The sequence below is a fragment of the Scyliorhinus torazame genome, chromosome 13 (assembly GCF_047496885.1).
Source record: "Scyliorhinus torazame isolate Kashiwa2021f chromosome 13, sScyTor2.1, whole genome shotgun sequence".
Classification (NCBI taxonomy): domain Eukaryota; kingdom Metazoa; phylum Chordata; class Chondrichthyes; order Carcharhiniformes; family Scyliorhinidae; genus Scyliorhinus; species Scyliorhinus torazame.
In genome coordinates, this window is record NC_092719.1 from 25,812,696 (window position 1) to 25,824,837 (window position 12,142).

Genomic DNA, 12,142 nt, shown 5'->3' on the forward strand with positions numbered 1-12,142 from the left:
GAGTGCAAAAGAGAGGGAAAGAACGAGGGAGAGAGTGAGATCGAGGGTGAGAGTGAGATCAAGGAAAAGAGCAAGAGTGAGGAAGAAAGCAAGAGCGAGGGAGAGAGCGAGAGTGAGGACAGAGCATGAAGGAGAGGGAGAGCCACAGGGAGGGAGTGCTAGGGGAGAGGGGTTGAGAGTGAAGGGGAACGAGAGGGAGTTGGAGGAATGGTGATCAAGGGAGAGCGAGAATGAGGGGAAAGTGAGAGGGAATGTGCAAAACTGAGGGAACGAGCGAGGGCGAAGGAGAGCCAAGGGGTGGGAGTGCAAGGGGGAGGGAGGCCGAGGGAGAGAAAGCGAGAGTGAGGAAAAGTGCGAGATGGAGTGAGAGGAAAGATCGGGCGAGAGCGAGGGAGAGGGCAAGAACGAGCAAGGACAGGCAAGTGATGGCGAACGTGAGCAAGAGTGAAAGATTGGGAGTGCAAGGGACAGGGAGACCAAGGGAGAGGGAGTGTGAGAATGGGGAGAGCGAGAATGAAGGAGAATGAGAACGAGGGAGAGCTAGCAGCAGGGAAAGCAAGGGGCCTGGAGAACAAGGGAGAGGGAGAACAAAGGGGAGGGAGAGTGAGAGGGTGGAAGAATGAGGGGTCGGAAGAATGGGGCAGGGAGGGTGTGGGAGAGCGAGAGGGAGCAGGAAGGCGGGTGCGGAGGAGGGAGGGAGGGGGTGGGAGAGTGAGGGAGAGAGAAGGGAGGAGAGTGCGGGGGGAGTGATAGCGAGGGGGACAGAGAGAGTGAGGGGTGAGTGAGAAGGAAGGGGGAAACCATTACAGACTCAAAATGGAAATCTCGACCTGAAAGCCTCGATTGAAGAAAGCTGTGCTGGAAACAGCCATCTGTAACAAAGTCTCTTTCGTTTTACTTTCAGCATTATTTTTACACCCATCTTCCCCCCCCCCTGTCAGTGCGTGTGTCAGTGAGTGTGTGTGTGTGAGAGTCTGTGTGTGAGTAGAGGGGGGGGTTAGGAATTAGTCAACCTTTTGTATTTGCTGCATATTTAACTATAGTTAGTGTCATTAATAAAATTAATTGTTTTTAAATTTAAAAAAATAAAAATAAAAAAAAATAATGTGCATCATTATTGGGACGGCTCAGTGGTTAGCACAGCTGCCTCACAGCTCCAGGGACCCGGGTTCAATTCCAGCCTTGGGCCACTGTCTGAGTGGAGTTTGCACTTTTTCCTCATGTCTGCATGGGTTTCCTCTGGGTGCTCCGGTTACCTCCCAAACTCGAAAGATGTGCAGGTTAGGTGGATTGGACATGTTAATGTCCAAAAAGGCGAGGCGGGTTTACTGGAATAGGGTGGCGACGTGGGCCTATCAGGGTGCTTTTTCCAAGGGCTGGTGCAGTCTTGATGGGCTGAATGCCCTCCTTCTGCATTGTAAGGATTCTATATCTCTATCTATTATCACTGGCCATCTCTGTCTCCTCTTCTCAAGGGTAAAGAACTCTTTTTATATTTATTTTATAAATTTAGAGTACCTACTTATATTTCTCCAATTAAGGGGCAATTTAGCGTGGCCAATCCACCTAACCTGCACATCTTCGGGTTGTGGGGGTGAAACCCACGCAGACATGGGGAGAATGTGCAAAATCCACATGGTCAGTGACCCAGGGCCGGGCTTCGAACCCGGGTCCTCAGCGCCACAGTCCCAGTGCTAACCACTGCGCTGCATGCCGCACAAGGGTAAAGAACTCTGATGTCCATAATCTTTACTCATAATTCAGCCCTCAAACTAACCCTCGATGAACAGAATAGGCATGTTGCTTGTGGAAACATTTATGTTATGGAGAGAAATTTTGGTCAGTGCTCTCAGGGCCTCTAAGTTGTTGCAGTTTATCTTGATTATGTATGTGTGACTGAATTTGAATATGTTTGCGTTTTGTTCATTTGCCTGTTAAACTAAGCCAGGTCCAAAAAATAGCGTCAGAAGATAGGTAGCATTTCAAATGACGGTTGAGCCCTTTTAAAAAAAATAAATTTAGAGTACCCAATTATTTTTTCAATTTATGAGCAATTTAACATGTCCACTTCACCTAGCCTGCACATCTTTGGGTTGTGGGAGTGATACCCACGCAAGCATGAGGAGAATGTGAAAACTCCACACGGACAGTGACCCAGAGCCGGGATTGAACCTGGGATCCCGGCGCCGTGAGGCAGCAGTGCTACCCACTGAGCCACCGTGCTGCCCCCGGTTGAGCCCTTTTTACAATGATGTGGGAAGGGTTCATGAATGAAGAGCTCCCTACTATTGCTATAACAACAAGTTCTCCTGCCCTGGCACAAATACTTCACCTCCAAACAAAATCTGTTTTAAAAATAGCAGTTCAAATGTCCTCATTGTCAATTCTTCCATATCTCTTTATTTCCCTATCTTCTTTCTTGTGTTCGCACCTCTCCTTATTGCACTGCGGGTTCTAATCCATTATCCAGCACTTGGTCTGTAGCCTTGTGTGTGTGCTCATCTAAATGTTTTTTAAATGTTATGAGGGTTCCTGTGTCTACCACCCTTTCGGGCAATGAATTCCAGATTCCCAGCACCCTCTGGCTGAAAAAGCTTTTCTTCAAATCTCCTGTAAATCTCCTGACTGCAGATGCATAAAAGGGGAAGCTAGATAAGTATTAGGGAGAAGAGAATTGTGGGTTCCACTGATAATTTGATGAGGAAGAGAGGAGGCAGTGGTGTAGTGGTATTGTCGCTGGACTAGTATTCCAGAGACCCAGGGTAATGTTCTGGGGACCAGGGGTCGAATCACAGATGGTGAAATTTGAATTCAATAACAATCTAAAGATGACCATTGTTGATTGTGGTAAAACCCCATCTGGTTTGCTAATGTCCTTTAGGAAAGGAAATCTGTCATCCTTACCTTGTCTGGCTTACGTGTGACTCCAGATCCACAGCAATTGCCCTCTGCGATGGGCAATAAATGCTGGCCCAACCAGCAACACCCACATCCCAAGATCAAATATAAAAAAAATAAGAGGAATGATAAGAGGAATAGTGTCCAAAAAGGTTAGGAGGGGTTATTGGGTTATGGGGATAAGGTGGAAGTGAGGGCTTAAGTGGGTCGGTGCAGACTCAATGGGCCGAATGGCCTCCTTCTCCACTGTTGTCTATGTTCTATGATTGTTGTCTAAATGCTGTCATGGACTGGTGGGGCCGAATGACTGGTTTCTATGCTGTATCTGTTGATAAGCCATCGTACTGTACATCCAGTGTAATCTTGATCCTGTACTTTACTTAGTGCATACATGTGAGAACAGGAATTGTCATGTTGAGATACCGCAACGCTGTCAACACCTGTGAAGCTGTAACACCTGCAGGCATCCAAAGAGGAAAATCTGTTGCTCCGTAAAGAAAATCCATAATAGCCATCTCTTTTTCCCCAGACAGCCTGTACAGAACGTAGCGGCAACGAGGAGAAGACTCTAATCAAGGTGTTCCGGTGCTTGGGGAGCTGGTTTAACCTGGGTGTGTTGGACAGCAACTTCATGGCAAATAACCGGCTGCTACTAATCATTTTTCAGGTTTTGGTGAGTGTTTTGGGAATAGCTGCCTAGTATTCTGCACGGTTCACTGAAGTAGAGGAAGTCTGAAGAATGTGTGCATTGAGCTGAAACCCCATTTCCATTGTTTGATAATGACGATTCTAGCAAGCAATATAATGAACGAGAGTGATTTCACATGTATAATCGTTTAATAATTGGACTTGAACAGGCAGTAATTGCTTATGAAGACATTCGGTTTGCAGTGAGGCAGCTAACAAAATTCACTGAGAAATACGTGAAGATGTGAAATGGAGCATTCTAATATGTAGGATGTTGTTTACAAAAACCCAGGTTTAATGGCCAATTAACCCAATAACCCCATCTAACCTTTTTGGTTACTAAGGGCAATTTATCATGGCCAATCCACCTAACCCGCACATGTTTGGACTGTGGGAGGAAACCAGAGCACCCGGAGGAATCCCACGCAGACACGGGGAGAACGTGCAGACTCCGCACAGACAGTGACCCAATGGGGAATTGAACCTGTGACCCTGGCGCTGTGAAGCCACAGAGCTAACCACTTGTGCTACTGTGCTGCCCTAACCTAATAAAGATCCCGTGTCAAATGTTTGTTCATGATTTTTTTTTTCTGGTTGTCAGAAGGTCCCCTTATTCTGGGGTCTCTGGTGCCTGTGCTTAAAAATAAAATGTCTCTGAGGTCACCTTATGATCTAGGTTCGCTTTGACATTTTATTACTCTGTTCTCTCTCATTCCTCTACTGCTGGCTGAAATCATGAATATTAGTGCAAGTGATGTACTTAAGCTCAGTAACACATGTCAGTGTCTAGCGCTGACGGAGGGAGGACCACTGTTTTTTTGAAGAGGAGTGGAATCCCTGGCTGGTTTCTCCTATGCTAACTCAGGAATGCTGATGAAGTGTCTTTTATTTCAGCAACGTGATGATACCTCGACAAACCTACATGAGGCTGCGTCTGACTGTATCTGTTCAGCACTATATGCCATTGAGAATGTAGAGACAACCCTACCTCTAGCTCTGCACCTATTCCAGGGTGTGCTAACTCTAGAATCTGCATATCACATGGCTGTGGCACGTGAGGACCTTGACAAGTAAGGATCTAGTAAATTTAATCATTGTAAGGCTTTGTTAAAACGTGACATTGGCGACATAGCTTCCCTCATTCTTCCGACATTGGATGGTGCTGTTGCAAATTGGAGCGTATTTGTTGTGGCCATAGTGGCAAGTAAAAGCAAACTTACATTTCTTTTCATGTATCTATACTCTGGAGGCTGTCGTGACTTCTAGAAGCCATGTTACCTGGGTCTTTGGAGCATGAAGCTCACCTCTGGAGGGGATATGTCCCTATTGTGCTGTAATTCAGCTGTCACTGACAGAAAAGACAAACCATTGCCGCCTCCCCCAGTTCGATCTGATACCATGATGGGTATGATCTGGAATGTAAGACTGGTGGAGACTGTGGTGGGCAAGGTGGAATGTGTTAGAGTGGTGGGAGAAATTGTGAAATAAATTGCTGAATGTGGTAATGGGCATGAAGTGGAATTGACAGTAGCAGATGGTATTATCAGTACAATAGGAACTCCACAATTGCCTCCCCTCTGAATCAGTCCACAGCACCACCAGTGCCCATTTTTCAAAATGTAGCATATTTAGCAAAGTACATTCAGCAAAAGACACGTAGACTCTCGAATGAAAGGGGACACAATCTGAATGTTTGAAAATTGAAATAACAATGGCAGAGGCCGAACACATCGAGCTGTTACTTCAGCTTAAAGCGAAAGGCAGTTTTACATTTCAGGTGATCCTTTATCAGAACGGGAAACTGAAGATGGGGCCGACCGATTTGAAAAGACTACATCTGAAACTGGTTGTGCAGGTCGATTGCAAACATTCTGCTGAGCCAAATCATATCATAGAATTTACAGTGCTGAAGGAGGCCATTCGGCCCATCGAGTCTGCACCGGCTCTTGGAAAGAGCACCCTACCCAAACACACACCTACACCCTATTCCCATAACCCAGTAACCCCACCCAACACTAAGGGCAATTTTGGACACTTAAGGACGATTTATCATGGCCAATCCACCTAACCTGCGCACCTTTGGACTGTGGGAGGAAACCGGAGCACCCGGAGGAAACCCACGCACACACTGGGAGAACGTGCAGACTCCGCACAGACAGTGACCCAAACCGGGAATCGAACCTGGGACCCTGAAGCTGTGAAGCAATTGTGCTGTCCACAATGCTACCGAGCTGCCCACAATGGTGTTTGAATTTTTGCTCCGCCATTGCTCGGTCTGCTCCATTTTTGAAAAATATTCTTGGGATGCGATTTTGCTTTGCTTCCAAGGGTGGCAGTTATTTCCTATCCCTAGTTGCTCTTGAGAAGGTGGTGATGGGCTTTTTTCTTGAACTGCTGCAGCCTGCGTGGTGTAAGTCCTCTCACAGTGCTGCTGTTGGGTAGAGAGCTCTAGGATTTTGACCTGATGACAATGGAGTGGGAATGTGTGTCCACATGGGGATGGTGTGAGACTTGGAGAGGTTATCCCAAAAGTTGTGGTGTAAGAAGGTGGCCGTAGGGCCTATTTTCCTTGTCTCAGGTTATGTGAAGACATTTGCCTGATCTCTTACAACCCCTTGCACGCTGTGATTACCCACATAAACACTCTTCTTTCTATTCTGTTCCTTTCTGTTCCTTCTTTCTATAACACGCACACACTTGATATTTGCTTTTAGGGATTAAGTGCCTGACACATACACTGCTGCACTCTGCTTTATGCATGAGCTCACGCTCCCTTTCATTTTTAAAAAAAAATAATATTTTATTGAAAATTTTTGGTCAACCAACACAGTACATTGTGCATCCTTTACACAACATTGTAACAATACAGATAATAATGACCTTTTTAAATTTAAACAAAAACAACAACAAATAAATAAATATTAAATAACAAAAAATAAAAACTAGCCCTAATTGGCAACTGCCTTGTCTCAGGCCACCCCCCCCCCCCCCCCCCCAAGTCCTGGGCCGCTGCTGCTGCTGCCTTCTTTGTCCTCCCCTATCTATCTTTCCGCAAGATATTCGACGAACGGTTGCCACCGCCTAGTGAACCCTTGAGCCGACCCCCTTAGGACGAACTTAATCCGCTCTAACTTTATGAACCCCGCCATATCATTTATCCAGGTCTCCACCCCCGGGGGCTTGGCTTCTTTCCACATTAGCAATATTCTGCGCCGGGCTACTAGGGACGCAAAGGCCAAAACATCGGCCTCTTTCGCCTCCTGCACTCCCGGCTCTTGTGCAACCCCAAATATAGCCAACCCCCAGCTTGGTTCGACCCGGACTCCTACTACTTTCGAAAGCACCTTTGTCACCCCCATCCAAAACCCCTGTAGTGCCGGGCATGACCAAAACATATGGGTATGATTCGCTGGGCTTCTCGAGCACCTCGCACACCTATCCTCCACCCCAAAAAATTTACTGAGCCGTGTTCCAGTCATATGTGCCCTGTGTAATACCTTAAACTGAATCAGGCTTAGCCTGGCGCACGAGGACGACGAGTTTACCCTGTTTAGGGCATCTGCCCACATCCCCTCCTCAATCTCCTCCCCCAGCTCTTCCTCCCATTTCCCTTTTAGTTCGTCCATCATAGTCTCCCCTTCGTCTCTCATTTCCCTATATATATCCGACACCTTACCGTCCCCCACCCATTTCTTTGAGATGACTCTGTCCTGCACCTCTTGTGTCGGGGGCTGCGGGAATTCCCTCACCTGCCGCCCCGCAAAAGCCCTCAATTGCATGTACCTGAATGCATTCCCTTGGGGCAACCCATATTTCTCGGTCAGCGCTCCCAGACTCGCGAACTTCCCATCCACAAATAGATCTTTCAGTTGCGTTATTGCTGCTCTTTGCCACATTCCATATCCCCCATCCATTCCCCCCGGGGCAAACCTATGGTTGTTTCTTATCGGGGACCCCCCCCAGTGCTCCGGTCTTTCCCCTATGTCGTCTCCACTGTCCCCAAATCTTCAGTGTAGCTACCACCACCGGACTCGTGGTATAGTCCCTTGGTGAGAACGGCAATGGGGCTGTCACCATAGCCTGCAGGCTGGTCCCCCTACAGGACGCCCTCTCTAATCTCTTCCACGCCGCTCCTTCCTCCTCTCCCATCCACTTACTCACCATTGAAATATTAGCGGCCCAATAATACTCACTTAGGCTCGGTAGTGCCAGCCCCCCCCTATCTCTACTACGCTGTAAGAATCCCTTCCTCACTCTCGGAGTCTTCCCGGCCCAAACAAAACCCATGATACTCTTTTCTATCCTTTTGAAAAAAGCCTTCGTGATCACCACCGGGAGACACTGAAACACAAAGAGGAATCTCGGGAGGACCACCATCTTAACCGCCTGTACCCTCCCTGCCATTGACAATGCTACCATATCCCATCTCTTGAAATCTTCCTCCATCTGTTCCACCAACCGCGTCAAATTTAGCCTGTGCAATGTGCCCCAATTCTTAGCTATCTGGATCCCCAGGTAACGAAAGTCTCTTGTTACCTTCCTCAACGGTAGGTCTTCTATTTCTCTACTCTGCTCCCCTGGATGCACCACAAACAGCTCACTCTTCCCCATGTTCAATTTATACCCTGAAAACTCCCCAAGTATCCGCATTATTTCTGGCATCCCCTCCGCTGGATCCGCCACATATAGTAGCAGATCATCCGCATATAAAGATACCCGGTGTTCTTCTCCTCCCCTAAGTATTCCCCTCCATCCCTTGGAACCTCTCAGCGCTATCGCCAGGGGCTCAATCGCCAGTGCAAACAGTAATGGGGACAGAGGACATCCCTGCCTTGTCCCTCTATGGAGCCGAAAATATGCCGATCCCCGTCCATTCATGACCACACTCGCCACTGGGGCCCTATACAACAGCTGCACCCATCTAACATACCCCTCTCCGAACCCAAATCTCCTCAACACCTCCCACAGATAATCCCACTCCACTCTATCAAATGCTTTCTCGGCATCCATCGCCACTACTATCTCCGTTTCACCCTCTGGTGGGGCCATCATCATTACCCCTAACAACCTCCGTATGTTCGTGTTCAGCTGTCTCCCCTTCACAAACCCAGTTTGGTCCTCATGAACCACCCCCGGGACACATTCCTCTATTCTCATTGCCATTACCTTGGCCAAGACCTTGGCATCTACATTGAGGAGGGAGATTGGTCTGTAGGACCCGCATTGTAGTGGATCCTTTTCCTTCTTTAAAAGAAGCGATATCGTTGCTTCTGACATAGTCGGGGGCAGTTGTCCCCTTTCCTTTGCCTCGTTAAAGGTCCTCGTCAGTAGCGGGGCGAGCAAGTCCAAATATTTTCTGTAAAATTCAACTGGGAACCCGTCCGGTCCCGGGGCCTTTCCCGTCTGCATGTTCCTAATTCCTTTCACCACTTCTTCTACCGTGATCTGTGCTCCCAATCCCATCCTTTCCTGCTCTTCCACCTTGGGAATTTCCAGCCGATCCAAAAACTCCATCATTCTCTCCCTCCCATCCGGGGGTTGAGCTCATCCCTATTTCCCTCGCTGCTCCCCTTTTCCTCAATTGGTGTGCCAGCAATCTGCTCGCCTTCTCTCCATATTCATACTGTACACCCTGCGCCTTCCTCCATTGTGCCTCTGCAGTGCCTGTGGTCAGCAAGTCAAATTCCACATGCAGCCTTTGCCTTTCCCTATACAGTCCCTCCTCCGGTGCTTCCGCATACTGTCTGTCCACCCTCAAAAGTTCTTGCAACAACCGCTCCCGTTCCTTACTCTCCTGCTTCCCTTTATGTGTCCTTATTGATATCAGCTCCCCCCTAACCACCGCCTTCAACGCCTCCCAGACCACTCCCACCTGAACCTCCCCATTGTCATTGAGTTCCAAGTACTTTTCAATGCATCCCCTCACCCTTAAGCACACCCCCTCATCCGCCATTAGTCCCATGTCCATTCTCCAGGGTGGACGCCCTCTTGTTTCCTCCCCTATCTCCAAGTCTACCCAGTGTGGGGCATGATCCGAAATGGCTATAGCCGTATATTCCGTTCCCCTCACCCTCGGGATCAATGCCCTACCCAACACAAAAAAGTCTATGCGTGAATAGACTTTATGGACATAGGAGAAAAACGAGAACTCCTTACTCCTAGGTCTACTGAATCTCCACGGGTCCACCCCTCCCATCTGCTCCATAAAATCCTTAAGCACCTTGGCTGCTGCCGGCCTCCTACCAGTCCTGGACTTCGACCTATCCAGCCTTGGTTCCAACACCGTGTTAAAGTCTCCCCCCATTATCAGCTTTCCGGTCTCTAGGTCTGGGATGCGTCCTAGCATTCGCCTCATAAAATTGGCATCGTCCCAATTCGGGGCATACACGTTTACCAACACCACCATCTCTCCCTGTAATTTGCCACTCACCATCACGTATCTGCCCCCGTTATCCGCCACTATAGTCTTTGCCTCGAACATTACCCGCTTCCCCACTAATATAGCCACCCCCCTGTTTTTCGCATCCAGCCCCGAATGGAACACCTGCCCTACCCATCCTTTGCGCAACCTAACCTGATCTATCAGTTTCAGGTGCGTTTCCTGTAACATGACCACATCTGCTTTAAGTTTCTTAAGGTGTGCGAGTACTCGTGCCCTCTTTATCGGCCCGTTAAGCCCCCTCACGTTCCACGTGATCAGCCGAGTTGGGGGGCTTCCCACCCCCCCCCCCCCCCCTTGCCGGTTAGCCATCATCTTTTTCCAGCTTCTCGCCCAGTTCCCACGCAGCTGTATTTCTCCCAGACGGTGCCCCCCCGCCCATCCTTTCCCGTACCCACTCCCCCCTTTCCCCAGCAGCAGCAACCCAGTAATTCCCCCCTCCCCCGCCCCCCCCCCCCCCGCTAGACCCCCCGCTAGCGTAATTACTCCCCCCATGTTGCTCCCAGAAGTCAGCAAACTCTGGCTGACCTCGGCTTCCCCCCGTGATCACGGCTCGCCCCGTGCGGCGCCCCCCTCCTTCCTGCTTCTCTATTCCCGCCATAATTATCATAGCGCGGGAACCAAGCCCGCGCCTCTCCCTCGGCCCCGCCTCCCATGGCCAACGCCCCATCTCCTCTCCCTCCCCACCTCCCCCCATCACCACCTGTGGGAGAAAGAAAAGTTACCATACCGCAGGATTAATCATACAATCCCTCTTTCCCCCCCCCCCCCCCCCCCCCCCCCCCCCCCCCCCCCCCCACTCGTCCCACCACTTTGTCCAAACGTTCATTTTCGTAGTCCAATCATTCCAATTTTTCTTCTACAATAAAAGTCCACGCTTCATCCGCCGTCTCAAAGTAGTGGTGCCTCCCTTGATATGTGACCCACAGTCTTGCCGGTTGCAGCATTCCAAACTTTATCTTTTTTTTGTGAAGTACCGCTTTGGCCCGATTAAAGCTCGCCCTCCTTCTCGCCACCTCCGCACTCCAATCTTGATAGACACGGATCACCGCGCGTTCTCCCATTTACTACACCGAGTTTTCTTCGCCCATCTAAGGACCATTTCTCTATCCTTAAAACGGAGAAATCTCACCACTATGGCTCTGGGAGCTTCTCCTGCTCTCGATCCTCGCACCATAACTCGGTATGCTCCCTCCACCTCCAACGGACCGGTCGGGGCCTCCACTCCCATTAACGAGTGCAACATCGTGCTCACATATGCCCCGACGTCCACCCCCCTCCACACCTTCAGGAAGGCCAAGAATCCTCAAGTTGTTCCTCCTTGCGTTATTTTCCAGTGCCTCCAACCTCTCCACAGATCGTTTCTGGTGTGCCTCCTGTATCTCCGACTTCACCACCAGGCCCTGTATATCGTTTTCATTCTCTGCTGCTTTCGCCTTCACGACCCGAAGCTCCTGCTCCTGGGTCTTTTGTTCCTCTTTCAGCCCTTCAATCGCCTGTAATATCGGGGCCAACAACTCTTTCTTCATTTCCTTTTTTATCTCCTCCACGCAGCGTTTCAAAAACTCTTGTTGTTCAGGGCCCCATATGAAACTGCCACCTTCCGACGCCATCTTGGTTTCTGCTTGCCTTCCTTGCCGTTGTTCCAAAGGATCCGCTGCAATCCGGCCACTTTCCTCTCCTTTTTCCATCCGTGTCCAGGGGGAACACCCTTCTGGCTTACCGCACGGTGTTTTCAGCCGTTAAAATTGCCGTTGGGGCTCCTATCAAGAGCCCAAAAGTCCGTTTCACAGGGAGCTGCCGAAACGTGCGACTCAGCTGGTCATCGCCGCACCCGGAAGTCCCTCACGCTCCCTTTCATGCTCACTACTTTCTCTGTCTCTGTCTCTCTCTCTCGTCCCTCTCCTTCACTGCATGATCTTTCAATGGCAGCTGTTACTCCCCTCTTTTCCCTCCCTCTTCAAGCTTCACTCCCTTTGGTGCACCATTCCTTCACTGTTTTTTCCTCTTCACGTGCTGTCTATCCTAGACGTGCCCTTACTATCTCTCTTTGGTGTGCGGGGGTGGGGGAAGGCAGGATCGGTGGAGTGGGTGGGGAGGGATGGGGCTGGATGGTGT

General features: G+C 49.5%; 1 protein-coding gene across 1 annotated transcript in view; it reads left to right on the top strand.

The window, feature by feature from the left end:
• tnpo3 (transportin 3) overlaps positions 1–12,142 on the top strand; it is an 86,926-nt gene that overhangs the window by 17,070 nt on the left and 57,714 nt on the right. Inside the window, exons 5-6 of the mRNA XM_072471197.1 lie at positions 3,428–3,571; positions 4,480–4,655. Of these exons, the coding sequence (XP_072327298.1) occupies positions 3,428–3,571; positions 4,480–4,655 (320 nt within the window). The remainder of the gene's footprint in view (positions 1–3,427; positions 3,572–4,479; positions 4,656–12,142) is intronic.